Below are 18,201 nucleotides of genomic sequence, written 5' to 3' on the forward strand. Positions count from 1 at the left end.
TTTTTTGTCTCCGCATTTTGACTGCTTCCCTGTGTTGATAGAGTGGCCTTGTGTGGTAGGTGTCCTATAGGGCCCAGTGGCTCAGCCTCCCCAATAACCTGAGGTAGACACTCTTGGTGCACTCGTTTGTGGGCTGGGTGCACAGTCCTATTGTAGTTAAGCCTTGATTGCTGTTGGTATCACTGGGAGGAATGACCCCCAGGCCAATTGGTTGTGAAGACCGGCTGTGCCTACAATGGAAGAACTGCTGTGCTGGAGATACCCTTATGGGGCAGGACTTGCTTCAGTGGGGCTTTGGTGCTTACTGAGACTGCCCCTTGAGTGTATCTCTTATGGACGTGAAAAGTTGTAATCTGTATGGTCTCACACTGACCACTGGGTACACTGGCTCTTGGATCTCCAAGGAAATGCAAAGTCAACCACTGCCTGAGGCCACCCAGCAGAAGCTACAGAGAGATCTTCAGATTCCTCCTCTTTGTTTGGGGTTTGAAAGTGCCCAGATGAGGCCCAGCTGTGAAGCAAGGCAGGCTGCTGCTGCTGAGCCTTGGGCCTTCTTTTGAAAGCTTTGGAGCTCTCTGACCCAGCCGTAGTTTGTTAGTTTTTATGCTGTGAAAGGACAGGCCATTCATATGCAAAAGCCGCTGTGCACAGCTTGGGTGGGGTTGTAAATTGGGTGGTGCGGGGTCTCTGGGAATCACCAGGGTGGAGCAAACAGCAATGGCTGCCAGTCAGCCCTGCATCAGAGAGGTCCCCATGTCTCCGCGTTCCGCACCCCCATGCAGGAACAGTGATTGCTGTGAGTACCTCTGAGAGAAAGCCACCTTGTGTTCTGGCCCGATGCCAGACAGTCTAGTTTTTCCCTGTATGAGTCTGGGTCCCCAGAGTCTCACCCGGAACTGGAGTTCAGAGCAAGCGGGAGCTTGTATCTCCCTCCTGATTGAAAAAAAACAACAGCACACCCAGTTGCCAGCCCATTTCGTGCGTGCCTCCACACCTCCGCAACTCCTACCAGTCTCAATGCACTTTTTTCTTTCCTTCTGGTTGTAGAACTTCCACTCAGCCAGTGTAGAACTTCCACTCATCCAGTGGTTTTGGATGATTGATGTTTTGTCTTTTAGTTGTAGTTTTGATGTAGTTGTGAGAGGCAGCAAGTACAGGTGTTTACCTATGCCACCATCTTGGTTCTTCTCTTTTCCTTTTTCTTAAGATCGTTTTAGTATTCGGGGGTCCTTTGTGGTTCCATATGAATTTTAGGATTTTTTTCTTAAATGCCATTGGGATTTTTAAAATATATATATATTTTATTGATTTCAGAGAGGAAGGGAGAGGGAGAGCGAGAGATAAAGAAACATCAATGATGAGAGAGAATCATCAATTGGCTGCCTCCTGCACGCCTCACACTAGGGATCAAGTCCACAACCCACGTGTGTGCCCTGACCTGGAATTGAACCATGACCTTCTGGTTCATAGGTCGACACTCAACCACTGAACCACACTGGCTGGGTGGGATTTTGATAGAGATTGCATTGAATTTATAAATCACTTTAGGTAATATGAACATTGTAACAATATTAAGTCTTCCAATCTGTGTACAAGGGATATCTTTTCATTTATATGTTTTCTTTAATTTCTTTCATTATTGTTTTATAGTTTACAGTGTACAGTTCTTTCTTTAGTTAATTAAGTATTTTATTCTTTTTGATGCTATTGTAATTTCTCCTTTTATTTCTATCAGTTTTTTATATATGTTATATATGTATATATACTAGTACATGTTATATTATCAGAATCATACATTTTTAGAATTTTTTATATCTGTTAATAAATGTTACATTTTATCCTTCTGCTTTCTCTGTAACAATTATTTTTCTTTAAAGACTATTTTGTCTGATAATTAAAACAGCTACCCTATTTGTATTTGGCCTGGCATTTGCCTGAGGGAAGGTTTGTCTATCCTTTTTTCACAACAACATTTCTCTGGCCATCTATTTTAGGTGTATTACTTATAAATAGCATATGATTTGATTTATAATAAATCTATTTTAATCTGTCTTTCTAAAAATAAATTTTTATTGATTTCAGAGAGGAAGGGAGAGAGAGAGAGAGAAACATCAATGATGACAGAATCATTGATCAGCTGCCTCCTGCACATCCCCCACTGGGGATTGAGCCCACAACCGGGCACATGCCCTGACCTGGAATTGAACCGTGACCTCCTGGTTCATAGGTTGATGCTCAACCACTGAACCACACCAGCTGGACATGTACAACTATTTTTTTAAACCTTGGAATTAATAATGGTTTAATTTATTTTGTTTGTTAGTTTTCTCTGTATTTATCAATTCTTCCCAGAGACTCCAGTAGATCTGTGAAGGTTTTCTAATGCCATTTTCCATGTGATTGAATGCATTAGATAATCCATGAGTGCCATTTTCTTCTGGTGTCCTCCCTCCAGGGAGCAGTTCTTCCAGCCTTTGGTCCCCTGTGCTCCCACTCCATCCTGCTCCATCCTTCAGAGTTTACCAGCTGCTAGAAGTATTTGCTCCTTTTAAGAATGTTATTCAACTTTCAGTTATGAGCATAATGTGATAAGAAGGGCCTTCTGCTTTCCAGGCTTGAATGTATTTTCCCCTGGACTACCTATCCAGATTCCACTTCATTTCTTTTAAGATTTAAAGTAGAAAGTACTTAGACTTTTCCAAATAATTGCTCCTTACTCACATTTTTTTCTTTACAAAGAGCACACTTGCGTATAGTGTATGTAGTACATACCTTGGGGTTCTATCTTAGTTTAGTTACCATATTCAGAGATCATGGCAATGCAATTGTGCCCATCCTTTGTTTGATAACTGCAGGTGTTTGTTGATTTATTTTGTACGTTTCATTAGGTCTTAGGGAAGAGACCGTTTGTGATATGTGTTCATTTGTAATGTTACCCTAGAAGTCTCTCCCTGCTTTTTGAATTCTGAATTTTTAGTGTCTGCAGAGCAATAATATGGATATCAATAATTCATGTAGCCAATACTCTCATTGGATTTTATTTTTTCCTAATTTTTGCACTGCAAGTATGCCATCATTAGCATCCTTTTACATACAACTTTGTTTGAGATTGTTATTTCCTTAGGATGGAATCTCAAAGTGTAATTATTAGATCAAAGGATACAATCATTAAGCCCCTTAATACTTGTTTTTAAATTGCTATCCCAAGTAATTGGATCAGTTTGTATACTAGTATCAGTCAACATTGTGGGTTATAATTGAAAATAAAACTTTGCTAAGAGAAAAATAATATCACATAGTGCACATTTTAATTTCCATTTGTGTTTTTTTTCTCTCTCATTTTGGCCTCTTTTGGCAGTGGGGATGGGTAGTATTTATGTTGTCTTGCTGAGTTAGCCATGCTTGTATAATGCCATCTTATGGTTATTGAGCCTTAATCATGTTAGTTTTTTATTGCCATTTTACTTTCATTTGCTTTTATATTTGATTTTTATGTGATTAAATGTATTAGTCTTTTCCTTTATGGTTTCTCCTAACTTTTGTGTTTTGAAAGGCTTCCTTTATCCCAACATCAAATAAAGAGTCACTATCTTTCATTTAGTTCTTTTAGATTTCATTTTGTAAATTTAACTCTGTAGTCCATTTATTTTCATGTATAATGTGAGACATAGACTCCTGAGCTTTTTCTGTATATAGTTGAACTCATTTCTGTTGTTATTTATTATCAGATTTCCAGATGATTTGAAAAGTCACCTTAATCATATACTAAAATTTCCCTGAATTAGGGTCTGTTCTGAGCTTCTGTTTTTGTTTTTTTGTTAATCCTCACTGGAGGATGTTTTCCCATTGATTTTTAGAGAGAGTGGAAGGGAGAGGGGGATAGAGGGAGAGAGAAAGAGAGAGAGAAACATGGATGTGAGAGAGATATGTCAGTTAGTTGCCTCCCATATGAGCTCCCAGTTGGGGCCTTGATCAAACCTGCAACCCAGGTAGATGCCCTTGACCGGCGATCAAACCCTAGATGCCCTTGACAGTCTATCCACTGAGCCACACTGGCTAGGGCTGTTCTCTGAGCTTTTTTTTTAAAAAATATATTTTATTGATTTTTTTACAGAGAGGAAGGGAGAGGGATAGAGAGTTAGAAACATCGATGAAAGAGAAACATCGATCAGCTGCCTCCTGCACACTCCCTACTGGGTATGTGCCCACAACCAAGGTATATGCCCTTGACCGGAATCGAATCTGGGGCCCTTGAGTCCGCAGGTTGACACTGAGCCAAACCGGTTAGGGCCCTTTGAGCTTTTAAATTCTATTCTGCTTATCTTTTTCTCTCTTAAATAAACACAGCAGTGTTATAGTTTATTGATTTTTTTTAGAGTGAGAGGAATGGAGAAGAGAGAATGCAAAATCAATTGGCTGCCTCCTGCACACCCTCTACAGGGGATGGGGCCCGCAACCCAGGCACCTGTCCTGATTGGGACTTGAACCAGCAACCTTTTAGTGCAGTGGACGGTGCCCAAGCAACTGAGCCATACCAGCCAAGGCCGTTCTGTTTATCTTTTTATTGCAGTGCAGTATATTTAAAAAAAAAATGATGATAGCCTTATAATATGTTTCATTCTCTGGTAATGCTAGTCCTTCAAAAATCTCCCAGGACTGGAGAGTCCTGAAGGAAGCTGAAACCCGTGAAGTGCCCAAGTCAGGGAACTGCCAAAAGGAAGCTGGTTCTGAACATGGGCCAGGTTGAGACCAGTACAAAAATGGAAACTTGGAGCTACGTTCCTGCGCTCTTTGAAGCTGCCCTGATGAGAAACAGCATAGGTGTCAGCCTCGGAAAGGGCTCAGGGAGCAGGTTCACTCAATCTATATGTGAAGATTGCAGGCATGTGGGGGTCTTAAAGCCAAATATATAAGTAGTGCCTTTAAAAGCTAAATTACCTTTTGAACATAGAAGTCTCTATGGGCACCTAAGCAATTCGAGTTTGGATGCCCCTTTCTTTTCTATTATGACTTTCTTTTATCCTCAAGGAAGCTCTTTGATACTCTTACCGGGTTCGGGGTAAGGGAAGGAAGAATAAAGAAATAAGAACGAGAATAGGATCATAAGCTTTAAAACACACATATAATATCTTTAGAGATGCTTCCAAAGCTTCAAACGTTTCAGTCGCATTGTCACTTTTTTTTTTCATTGTAAAAAATGATTAGTGGATTTATTTTAGAGTTTCTGCTTGGCCAAGGGCAAACTTATCAGGAGAAAGAAGAGAACATACCAGTTAAACTCTCATAGTCTTAACAAAAGCCCTACCACTTCAGCTCTATAGTTAGAGTCATCTTTAGTTGGAGAATCTGGATCTATTTATAGCTGTCACATACACGGTGGTGGGGTCTGCTCTCCCTTTTTCTCTGACATAATATTTTCCAATTCTTGTAGCACAATTTAGAAGAGGCTGGAATATTTCATAAGACTTTACCAATGGCTGGGGAACAAGTAAAAGGAAGTAAACAGAGAGTAGCCTGCCATGAGAGAATTTTTCATGAGATCTAGTTTTTTGTCATCTTCAGCTTTGCTTTCCTACTAACTCCTGCTTTGCCTCAAATTCACAAAAGTCATCTTTTCCCTACCACTCAGGAGAATCTTCAAACGTGTGTAGACTCTAAATTTCAAACTTGAAAGCTAGGACTTTATGATTGACACTGGCAATGCTGTCTACCTGGGTGTGGCCTATGCCTTCCACAAGAAATCATAGCCAACTATACTGCAATCGCTTCTACAAAATAATCATCTAGTTATATCCCAACTAGAGGCCCAGTGCACAAAACTTTGTGCACTCGGGGGGGTCCCTCAGCCTGGCCTGTGCCCTCTCGCAGTCTGGGACCCCTTGGGGGATGTCCACCTGCTGGCTTAGGCCCGCTCCCTGGGGGATCGGGCCTAAGCTGGCAGTCAGACATCCCTCTGGCAGCCCAGGAGCCCTTGGGGGATGTCCACTTGCGAGCGGGGACCAGGCCTAAGCTGCAGTCGGACATCCTTAGCACTGCTGAGGAGGTGGGAAAGGCTCCCACCATCACTGCTGTGCTGGCAGCCGTCAGCCTGGCTTGTGGCTGAGCAGAGCTCCCCCTGTGGGAACGCACTGACCACCAGGGGGCAGCTCCTGCATTGAGCATCTGCCCCCTGGTGGTCAGTGTGTGTCATAGTGACCAGTCATTCCCAGTCATTTTGCTGTTAGGGTCAATTTGCATATTACCCTTTTATTATATGCCTGGTGCATGGGTGGGAGCTGGCTGATTTGCCCTGAAGGGTGTCCCGGATCAGGGTGGGGGGGTCCTGCTGGGGTGCCTGGCCAGCCTGGGTGAGGGGCTGATGGCTGTTTGCAGGCTGGCCAAGACCCGCAGCAGGGACCCTCACCCCATGAGGTATGGCCAGCCTGGGTGAGGGACTGATGACTGTTTGCAGGCTGGCCACAGCCCCTTCAGTGTGGGGGTCCCCACTGGGGTGCCTGGCCAGCCTGGGTGAGGGGCTGATGGCTGTTTGCAGGCTGGCCAAGACCCGCAGCAGGGACCCTCACCCCATGAGGTATGGCCAGCCTGGGTGAGGGACTGATGACTGTTTGCAGGCTGGCCATTATTATATGCCTGGTGCATGGGTGGGAGCTGGCTGATTTGCCCTGAAGGGTGTCCCGGATCAGGGTGGGGGTCCTGCTGGGGTGCCTGGCCAGCCTGGGTGAGGGGCTGATGGCTGCAAGCTGGCCACGGCCCCCAGCCACCCAAGCTCCCAGTGGAGGCTGGCTGGAAGCAAGTATCTGGGATTTATTTATCTTCTATAATTTGAAACTTTGTTGCCTTTAGTGGAGGCCACAGCCAGCCAGGGCAGGCTGGAAGCTTGGCTTCCTCCATCACTGGGGCAACCAAGCCTCCTGCTTGCTCCAGCTCCGTGGCTTCCAGCCGCCATCTCGGTTGGGTTACTTTGCATATAGTCGCTCTGATTGACTGGTGGGCGTGGCTTGGGCATAGCGAAGGTACAGTCAGTTTGCATGTTTCTCTTTTATTAGATAGCCTAATATCCTTACTAGCAATAAGCATGTGGTGAGTGGCTTGGGAATCTGTCTTAAGTACTTTATATAATGAATGTAAAGATATGTTCATTATGGCTTTTCAAATAAGGGGTACAGTGCTATATAAAACAACAATGGACTAGAACTAGTAGACCTGGGTTCTAGTCTGATTTGCCAGTAAACAGCCTTGCCTCTTGTACCAAGTCACTCAATTCTTCCATAGATAGTTTTGTTGCAAGATTTGGATATAGTTAGTCTATAATTTTATGATTTTGACTATAATTGAATTATTATAAAATTTGTACTTAAATCTTTCTCTTTGTGGTATATTAATCTATTTTAATATTATGCTGAGATATTAGTGAGGAATAAAGGCCCAATTACTGTTCCAATGAGGAAATATGATCCATTTTATAAAGTTATACTTTATTGGACAGGTTCTCCATTATGGTGACAGGTGGCACCTGCTTATGTTTAAGATGAGACATGGAGCTTATTATGAGTTTCTTATAAAGTAAATAACTTTTTTAATTATCACATACAAATTTAGATGTCCTTAAGCAATTTAATTGCATGTAGTTAAATCTGTATTTAGATTCTGTATTTTCTGGTTTTATTTCTTTCATATTTTGACTTTTCATCTTTAAAATACTTAAGTTGGAATAAAAAAGCAAACAAAAGCATCATTTGTTAAAGTACTTTAAGAATAAGTTATTTAGTATTCTTAGTTAAGATAGACCAAATTTTCCTTTCTACTAATGTGTAATCTTTTTTTTTTTTAGAGTGAAAAGCTTTTGTTATATGATACAGTCCAAAGTGAGCTAGAGGAGAAGATCAGAAGGCTTGAAGAGGACAGGCACAGCATTGATATTACCTCAGGTAATGGGAATGATGTGACTGTGATGTTTAGTTTAGGTGACACTGAACCTTTGACTTATAATGTCTCACTAGAGCAGCGGTTCTCAACCTGTGGGTCGCGACCCCTTTGGCGGTCAAACGACCCTTTCACAGGGGTCGCCTAAGACCATCCTGCATATAAGATATTTACATTACAATTCATAACAGTAGCAACATTGCAGTTATGAAGTAGCAACGAAAATAATTTTATGGTTGGGTCACAACATGAGGAACTGTATTTGAAGGGCCAGAAGGTTGAGAACCACTGCACTAGAGGCCCGATGCACAAAATTCGTGCAAGGAGCTCAGCCCTTGCAGCCGTAGCGGCTTGCCTCTCCTAATATAAATGTTATGTAAAAGAAGTCTTCTAGTGAGAGGGGAGAAGGGGAAACTTCTAAACAATCAGTAAGATTGTGATTGTTGCTTTGATATGAACTTAGACTTCAGAAAGATGTAGAAAATGGAGCACATTAAAAGGGACAAAATAGAAGTCTGACAGGAACTATAAGAATAAGAATAATATACTATAAGAATAGTAAGAATATAATTTTTTTATAAATTTACTTACTGATATTTTTTAGAGAGAGAGAGGGGAAGGGAGGAAGGGAAACACAGATAGAGAAACATTGATTTTGTGGTTCTGCTTATTTATGCAATCATTGGTTGCTTCTGTATGTGCCCTGACCAGGAATCGAACCCACAAGTTTGGTATATTGGGATGACACTCTAACCAACTGAGCTACCTGGCCAGGGCAAGAATATTATTATTTTATGAGAATAGTATTGGAAGATAATGGGAGTAGGCTTTGAAGGCAGCTGTAGTATATATATATTCCCTCTAAGTTTTGAAACATTGTCATGTGGAAGAAGGAATAAAAACCTCTAACCACACAAACTAGGACAAATGGGTAGAAGTTACAAGGAGGCAGATTTGTGTCTCAGATGAAGGAAAAACTTGCTAATCAGTCCAATGTGAAATTGGCTTTTTCAGGGGTGTTGTGGAAAGGCTTTCTCCACTAAATGGATTACTTACTGGGTTGTCCTACAGTTCTTGCATATGCATTATTTTATTTTTCTACAAATTCTGTTTCTTTGTATAGAGTAGACATAGTGGAGTCAGACAAGCTGAGCTTAATGCCACTGCTCCATTACCTCTAGTCAAGGGTGACCAGGGGTGACAGTCACTTTAGCTTTTCTAATTGGTCTGTTTGTCTGTAAAACTGAAGCAATGAGAATACCTCCCTCAGAGGTAGCTTTGAGGATTAGTTGAGACAATTCATGTATATTTAACAAAGTGCCTGATATATGTTGACCAGTTATTAGTTATTAAGTGTCAAGTTGATTTTTACTTCAATAAAAGCAGAGAAAACTTCATAAATATATAGCTGCTCATGAAATTCTCGTAGTCACGTATCTACACACATATACATAACCGCCAATGAAATTTTGCAACCTTGAAATTATAGTCTCTTTTTCCTCCTTTGGTCTCCAGGAATCAGCTAATACTTAATTTTTATTTACTTGCCAGAGCTGTGGAATGACGAGCTTCAGTCAAGAAAAAAGAGGAAGGATCCTTTCAGTCCTGACAAAAAGAAGCCAGTTGTTGTTTCAGATATCCTTTTCCGAATTTCTTGGGTTTTTGTTGTTGTTGTGGTTGTTGCCTTATGTATATATTTGCACTGTACATACCTTTATAACTTTTATTAGTATACATTGCCTTTATTTGCAAGATCTGTAATAAGCAAAAGATAATTTATAAAACTGATTAAAGGCATAAGAATATACTAGTAATTTAGATTAAGAGGGACAGGGGAGGAATAGAAATTTAGTTATAATCTCAACTTCAGAAGTTAATATGGCTTTTTAGTTCACAGGAGCTTTGATGTGAAATAGCTGTTTAGTATATAGCACAATTACATAATTCTTGTGTGCTTTTTAACTTTTTTTAATGTTTCTCAACGTGGAGTGTCTTTAAGTTAATATGTGCATGCAATCTTGTCATTCCTTATGGTACCCTACCCTTTTCCCCTGGCTTTTCCCCCATTTCAAAACAGTGACTAGGTTGGTGCTATATCTGACAAGGATATATGTAGAATTGAGAGAATATGGTTAATAACATCTGAAGTATTGTAATATATTTATCCTGGTACTAAGGTTTTTGAAGAATAATTGAAGTCAGAAATCAGCATGCCAAGGGATTATATCCAGAAATTATTATTCTATTCTTTGAAAAACAACAGTTTGAAAGTATAATTCACAATGTGAAATTCTTATAGTTAAAATGTCCTTGACTTTTCAACGTCCATATATAGTTTATATGCTACAAGACCTTGATATTCTTGAAGACTGGACAACAATTCGGAAGGTATGATTAACAAGCAATGGAATACAAGTATATTTTTATAGTTTATTTTTTAAGATTCTGTGGTTTTTCACTAGTACATTAAGATATGATTATTATAAATATACTTTACTTTACCACAGTTTCTCTAAGGCAGTTAACACTAATACAGATAACAGTGAATTGAAGGAGTATTTTGAGAAATACTCCTTCAGTTTGTTTTTTTCTTGTAATCCTATCTAATAAAGAGGGAATATGCTAATTACCCTCATGCCGTCACGAAGATGGTGGCGCCTACAGCCAATAAGGAGGGAATATGCTAATTGACTGTCACACCCTCAAAGATGGTGACACCTACAGCCACAAGATGGCTGGCAGGGGAGGGCAGTTGTGGGCAATCAGGCCAGCAGGGGAGTGCAGTTGCGGGGGACCAGGCCGACAGGGGAGGACAGTTAGGGGCGACCAGGCCGGCAGGGGAGGGCAGTTGGGGGCGACTAGATCAGCAGGGGAGGGCAGTTGGGGGCAGCAGGGGAGTGGTTAGGGGGCAGTCAAGCAGGCAGGCAGGCAGGCAAGCGGTTGGGAGCCAGCAGTCCCAGATTGTGAGAGGGATGTCCCCCGAGGGGTCTCAGATTGGAGAGGGTGCAGGCTGGGTTGAGGGCCCCCGGTGCACGAATTTCATGCACTAGACCTCTAGTAATGTCATTAATAATATATGTAAAAGTACAGAAAAGCATTTATCTAGGTTGCCCCAAAGTAATAATAAATAACCATTTTGTGCCCAGTTCTTAGCCTGGTCCTGGCTCACAGAAGGCACTCAATAAATATTTATTGAATGAATGAAAATGAAAATTTTAACCTTTATTATATGTTTTGCACTTTGTCATCAGAGATTCAAGAATTCTAGGATTTTCTGTGCTTGTTTGAAAGTGGAGCTTTTGTTTTCCTTAATAATTTTTCTATTTTTACAAACTTTTTAGTTGAAAATGAGAGATTATTTCAAGTATTAATAATACTTCCCAGAGAAAAGATCATATATATATATTTAAAAACTTAAAAAAAATTTTTTTTAGAGCGAAAAAGAGAAAGAGAAACATTGATGTGAGAGAGAAACTTTGATTGTTGCCTCCTGCATGCACCCTGACGAGGGATTGAACCCTCAACCAGGGTATGTGCCCTGACCAGGAATCAAACCTGCCATGTGACCACACTCCAAACAACTGAGCCATACCAAGCAGGGCTAAAACTTTTTTTATTTACTGATTTTTAGAGAGAGAGACATCAATATGTTGTTCCACTTATTATGCATTCATTGGTTGATTCTTGTATGTGCCCTGACCAGGATTCGAACCTGCAAACCTTGGCGTATTGGACCATGGTCTAACCAACTGAGCTACCTGGCCAGGGCTCATATATATTCTTTATGGTCTTAGACATTAACAACTTATTAGAAGAGCTGAAGATTATATTTCACTGTGCTTGTTATTGAGCTTATCTATCAGTAGTCACTGTATATGTTAAATAGATACCAAAATACACTTTGTGGACTCAGACAACATCTTTCTTCCTTTTTTTTTTCTCAATTAGGCGATGGCTACACTGGGTCCACACAGAGTGAAGACAGAACGTAAGTCATTTAGTCTGAGCTCAGAAATCTTTATGGAGACTGTTGAATCAGGGTTAAGTCAGCTACATACAAAAGAGCTTCCCCTGTCAGTGGTTTCATTTCATCAGTGCACACTATACCTGAAATTATGAGGAATCCTCTGGAGTCTTTGCCTCATATAAAAGTTTCAAGATTTCTGAATGAAATGTATTTCTTCTTTCAGTGTTTCAGCTACATTACTATTGATAATAGTGGATCAGTAATTTTAAAAGTATTTATTTAGTCTTTTTTTTTTATGGGCCAAATAATTCTATAAGGGAGGTGTTTAGAGTCCACGGGAATCTTCTGGAATTGTGGGCAACAGTTCCTCTGTACCTGCATTTTCTGGGAGAGAAATTAGAGTGCTAGCAGTGTAATCCATCAGAAAAATTTACACACCACTAAGATTTACACATCTGCTATACCTTAGTAAAATTTATATCCAATTATACTTTTTTGACTTCTTTAAAAGTCTGAAAATCACTGCCGAGTTGAGGTCTGAGTCCAGCAACCACAAGAAATGAGTTCCAACCACAACCATGTGCCTAGAAGAGGACCCAGGGCCTCCAGCCCTGACCAGCACCTCCAGTGCAGCCTTGTGAGGCCCTGAGCAGAGAACCAGCTCACCTGTGTCTACACCCGGGGAAATGTTTAAATTGTCAGTTTTTATTATGATTCCTTAGGACTCAGGCAATGCCTAGTAGTTTCTCTTCATTTTCAACTTTCAAATCTAAGTCCAGTTGGCTCTCTGAATCAGGATGTTTTACCGAGCAAAGGAGAAAATAGAGGAATATGTGACACCCAGGAAGCAGGAGATTCAGCATACATGAGTCAGAGGACATTCTCATGGTTGTGAAAGGGGATCCCAGAGTGTCACTTTGCAACAAGCCCTGATCATAGCTAGCCTTTTGTAGATTCCTTCAGGAGAGATGTTTTCAAAAAAAAAACAACAACAACAACACACACACACACACACACACACACACACACACACACACACACACAAATAAATACAGATTACCTCACATGTTTGAGTGTATAACAAAATGATTCACATATTTCTTATGGAGAGTCTGGACATGAATTAGTGATAGATACATTATAAAAAATTCAGCAATCAGCATATCATACCAATACCCCAAGAAACAGTGTTTTTAACTCCAGGGGAAAAATAAGTTGTTAAGGAAAAAAAATGCTATTATGTTATTGTACATTGTTTACCACATTTACATTTAAAGTCATATTAATAAAACACAAAATACTGAAAAGAAAAATCACTGCCAAAGTAGTGATGGACATTGTTGTCTAGGATAACTTTCTTTCGTGCCTTCTTTCACTACATATGAAATTTCTAATTCTTCTAAGAACAGTGAAGCTAGATTTTTAAAATACATGTTTTAAATACTAAAAAGTACATTACAACAGATAAAATCTATAATAATAAAAGCATAATATGCTAATTAGACCGGATGTCCTTCTGGACGTCCTTCTGGACGAAGCCGGGGCTTTGAGGGAAGCCCGGGTCCCAGGTGCCTGCTGGCAGCCAGAGGGAAGCCCGGGTCCCAGGTGCCGGCAGCGGGGGGAAGGAAGGCCTACTCTTGCACGAACTTCATGCATCAGGCCTCTAGTAATCTATTAGAGCTCAAATTCTATTTTATATTTAACCCAAGGATTAATCTTTAAACTTTATTATTAGGTCATGAAATTGTGGCAATACTGTACTAAAATGCTTTCCTTAGAAATTAACTGGCAGGGTAACTATCTAAACCTCTAGGTTGTTTACATTTTGAGTCATGAATTCCTTTGAGGATCTTACTATACTATTGCTTAGGTCTCCTCCCCATTTCTGTTGTCTGTAGCATTGTGCCGTTTGTTTTCTTCATGGCACTTACCACAATTAGTAATTTTTTATTTATTGTTTACATGTTTATCTGTCTCCTGACAGGATTGTAAGCTCCACAAAGGTCAGAATCATATTTCTTTCAGTCACAGTGCTCAGAAAACATTTTGTTGAATGAATGAACGAACAAACGAATGAATGAGTGAGTGAATGAATACTTATTGAACACCTTCTGCATATCAGGCACTACTTGAGGCTCTGGGAATACAACGATACAAGAGAAGGACCCCCAGGAATTTGTTGGGGGAGGAAGAATAATATATATGAAAAGATATAATTAACAAGATAATGACAAATTGTAATAATTGCTATGAAGGAAATATAACGTTGTGATGAAGATTAACTGAGGAGTTAGGGTGGTTGGAGAAGACTTTTCTGAGGTGGTGACATTTGAATGATAAAGAGGTGTCTGCTTCATAGTGTACTCTTGACAATGTTCTTTTATAAAAAGAACATTTTTTCTCTGCATGAGTTTACCTGATTAATGCCAAATCATTTCTAGGACATAAAAAAAAAGGAAGTTCTACTTAGGACATTTCCCTTTTAGGATCAAAGGCCTGGGAACTCTTGGAATATCTATTAAACTCTGTTTCTTTGGAATTGTCAGCTGCTGGGGAGAAAATATGAAAAATATAATTTTCAATAGAAACATGGCAATTGATATTTTAACTCCTATTTAAAATTGGCCTTAGTAATTGATAGTGTCCTGCTTTTCCTTCTGGCACTTGCCTAGTTAATAGATGATTTAGTGTACATTATTTAGCTTTGTTTGGTACTTATATTGAAAATTTTGTGAATTACATTTAAAAAGTAAGAAATTAAATTTTCTTATTTCTATTAGATTTAGGTTTGTTATATAAGAAACATTTTTAGTGTTTTTTCACATACCGTATATGCATGGATTGGTGTTAATTCTTAATGTTCTGCACTTTTGTTCTGACAGTGTCTTATTAATATAACAGTTTTTGAACTGATCCCTTTAGCACCTGTGAAACTTGAAAAACATCTGCACAGTGCTAGATCTGAAGAGGGAAGATTGTATTATGATGGTGAATGGTATATACGTGGACAAACAATATGTATTGACAAAAAAGATGAATGTCCTACAAGGTAAAACACCTTATCATTTCAGTGTTTACAATATTGTTGTTAATAAATATTTGCTGCCTCCATAGTATATTCATAATTAGTTGCCTGTAGATCCTTTCTTTCTCTTAATATATCATTTGATTAGCATGTGTGTACAGCATGTTAATCTTTATATAACGAAGTTGCATAGTAAGTTCATGAACACAAGCATTAGCACAATGGAAATCTTGGAATTATTTAGCTAGGTAAGAGATCCTATTTGTTAATTATTACAGTAGATGACCTTTAAATCAGAGAATTGTGCATTTGACAGTGTGCTTCCACAGTGTGTGGGTCTATCAATCCTCCCTTTTCTTTTTGGTGTGTGACAGTATTTTGGATAGGAAGAATTTGGATCAATTAAAGTAGGAAAGGATTGGAAAATGCATGAAAACTTTTAAAGTAACAGTAATTAAAGTATAACTTGAAAACTGAAAATAGTCTTTTAAAATACTTAATCTGTCTAGGCTTAAATAAAGTTTATATAATTACTTATATAGCCTTCTAAGTTTTATCTGGTTGTGACCTTTAAAAATATTAATGCTAATTACTGCTTTAATTCTTTCAGTAGTTAAAGATATAATTCTCAGAGTAGTAACCATTAACATTAGAAAATATCTTTCTAGATTTCAGTGGTAAGTAAAGTATAGAATATTCAACTTGCATTTAGTATAGAATGTTCATTTTCCAAATACAGTGGTTTTAGTTGGATTGTAATTTCATCTTTAAATTTTTAGGATACCAGGAGTATTATGTATAGAAACTTCTCTCAGAAGCTCATTAAGCTGATTACTAGGTTATAGATGATACCCCTGGATTCTTGGCTTTCTCTTATTACTTTGGAAACGTTTACTATTACTTAGTATAAATGTGGTTTAAAAAGATGAAATAGCAGAGGAGACAAACAAAAATCTATTTTTAAAAATATTTCTATATTGAGATGAGTAGTGTCCAAAAAATCTGTATAATTACCATAGAGGCTCGACACTGGGAATTAGGGATTAGTATTTGAAAGATTTTCTACAGCTAAGACTGAGATGAGTTGGAGGTATAATATCATATAAGTAGTGGTTTTTAGCTCCACTCTGTTTTTTGGGGGGTGTGGAGGGGTAAGGTGGGGATTGAGTAGGGACAATGTATATTTATTTAATAATTCAATAATAAATCTTACCAAGTATTAGAAAAGGAAAGGAAATGATCTATTAGGTGTTGCTAGATGTGCTATTTTTGACAACATGACCAGATGATTGTCAGTATTCTGGTAAAAGGCAATTGCGTACCTGAATCTACTCTTGTCGTCCAGTTACTTCGATTTTATAGCTAGTACTCAGAAATGAGTAGAGGAAGAATGTTGTGATTCATTCATTCATTCCTTTTTTCCCCCCAATCCTTTTTAGTGCCGTAATTACAACAATTAACCATGATGAAGTTTGGTTTAAGAGGCCTGATGGAAGCAAATCTAAGCTTTACATTTCACAGCTACAGAAAGGAAAATATTCAATTAAACATTCATAATCATGATTTAAGTGTTATATAAATCTACCTTATTAGTGTTACCAAATGTGATGTGCCATGGGAGTAAAAATGTATTCAATGACTTTAATAGTCTCGCTGAATCATGAGAGACTGTGTATTTGTAGGTGGTATTCTAAGTAGACCTTATACTGATATGTTACTAAAAGAGAAAAAATGTTTAATTGTGATCATTATGTTTATTTGCCTTTTAGGTCCAATGACCAATAGGTGTATATGGTAGGGGTTTCTTATTAAATGTTTTTATGCAAATCTGTGTTTAGTGAACTGTGTTGCTAAATGGCTAATTTTATCTGCATTTTTTAAAATTTTCCATATCTTTGTCACTCATTATGTGTTTGTAAATAAGCCTCATAAAACGTTTCTTATAAATGGTTTGTACTAGTATATTAGTGTTTAATCAGGATTGAAATTAATCATATTTATGTATGTATATATGGCATTATCAGCTTGTTTAGAACTGATGGCCTTACTTTACAATCTTTTTTACCCAAAATTAAGCTATTGGGTTTGACAGCTAAAAGGAGCACTTTTGTAGACTAGTAGCTTTCTTTCTCCTCTTCTTTGATTGTATGGTGGTGACCTATTTTTACAAATGATACTTAATGTTAATTAGTAAAATTAGTGTCAAGTAATAACATGCTTCTATGTGTATTTCTTGTGAGCCTTTAGAGAGCAGGTGTTTATGCTGCAGCATAAGTGGTGGACAGTAACTGACAGTATTGTGGTGCTTGCTGTGCATTCTGATCTTCAAAACAGATTTTTGGTAAGCATTTTCCAGAGGTAAAAGTAGTTCCTTATCCTAATTTTATTCCTAGGGCAAAATAGACAGCGATAATTTCCTCGAATTCTCAAATTAGAAGTTTTATCTATACTTCTACTAAATTCTATATTTTAAGGGCACTTGGTGCAATTTAGAAAGTATTGGCCTCTCTTCTCTTAGCCACATTCAAAATTAACTTCTGAAACCTCAGGAACAGTACAAATAATCGAAACCCTCAATGTGGCAGCACAGTGGCTGTAGTGTATATTAGGGTACAACCAAATCAAGTATTCCTGTGGTCTTGTGCACTTTAATGTCTGTTATAGTGAGACTTAAGAGGATGAGGAAGAGATCTACTTATCAACACTTAGGGCAGGAATAGCTGCATTATTCCGTTTGTTTTCTTACTATTTTACCTCTGCAAACAGCTTCCTGTGTGGATCACTACTTCATAGTTGCCAAATGTTAAAGTATTTGACATCTGAAATTCATTATCAGTAAAGTTATGTACTTTGTTCTGTTTCTAATTAACTGTGGCAAATGTACATAATGTCGTAATCTGATAGTATTTGACAGTACTTATGTATACAATGTTTCATAAGCATTTTTAATAAGATTTGTATTTTTAAATTTAGTATATAATAAAAAGATGTGTTTGAGTGTCATTTGTAGTGTCTTGAATTACTTGTGTATAAGTTCTTTTGTTATTTATAATCTACTTCTAAGAAGGATTTGAACCAATTTACATTAATAGATACAGAGTGTTGAACAAATGTTTTTGCTTCCCTAAAGCACAATTCGACCTCTATTGGGGCATATTTAGACACATAAGATAGCTAATTTATACTTAATTTTAAAATATGTGTATGTGTATGTTTTACTTTTTTAAAAAGCATACTGTATAAGTTGTGAAATTCTAAATAGAAAGTTTTAATACTAATTTATTAG

At 38.3% G+C, this 18,201-nt stretch overlaps 1 protein-coding gene across 2 annotated transcripts in view; it reads left to right on the forward strand.

Moving 5' to 3' along the window:
• The window catches only part of BRMS1L (breast cancer metastasis-suppressor 1-like), a 39,896-nt gene extending 21,978 nt beyond the window's left edge, over positions 1–17,918 (forward strand). Inside the window, exons 5-10 of one of the 2 annotated variants that reach the window (XM_014538603.1) lie at positions 7,832–7,928; positions 9,475–9,558; positions 10,247–10,311; positions 11,872–11,911; positions 14,792–14,939; positions 16,355–17,918. In XM_014538603.1, coding sequence (XP_014394089.1) covers positions 7,832–7,928; positions 9,475–9,558; positions 10,247–10,311; positions 11,872–11,911; positions 14,792–14,939; positions 16,355–16,472 — 552 coding nt within the window. In that variant the 3' untranslated portion in view covers positions 16,473–17,918. The remainder of the gene's footprint in view (positions 1–7,831; positions 7,929–9,474; positions 9,559–10,246; positions 10,312–11,871; positions 11,912–14,791; positions 14,940–16,354) is intronic. The other variant, XM_005864971.2, reaches the window with a different exon arrangement.
• The last annotated feature ends 283 nt before the right edge of the window (positions 17,919–18,201 follow it).

Source organism: Myotis brandtii, unplaced genomic scaffold, assembly GCF_000412655.1.
Source record: "Myotis brandtii unplaced genomic scaffold, ASM41265v1 scaffold194, whole genome shotgun sequence".
NCBI classification, from domain to species: Eukaryota; Metazoa; Chordata; class Mammalia; order Chiroptera; family Vespertilionidae; genus Myotis; species Myotis brandtii.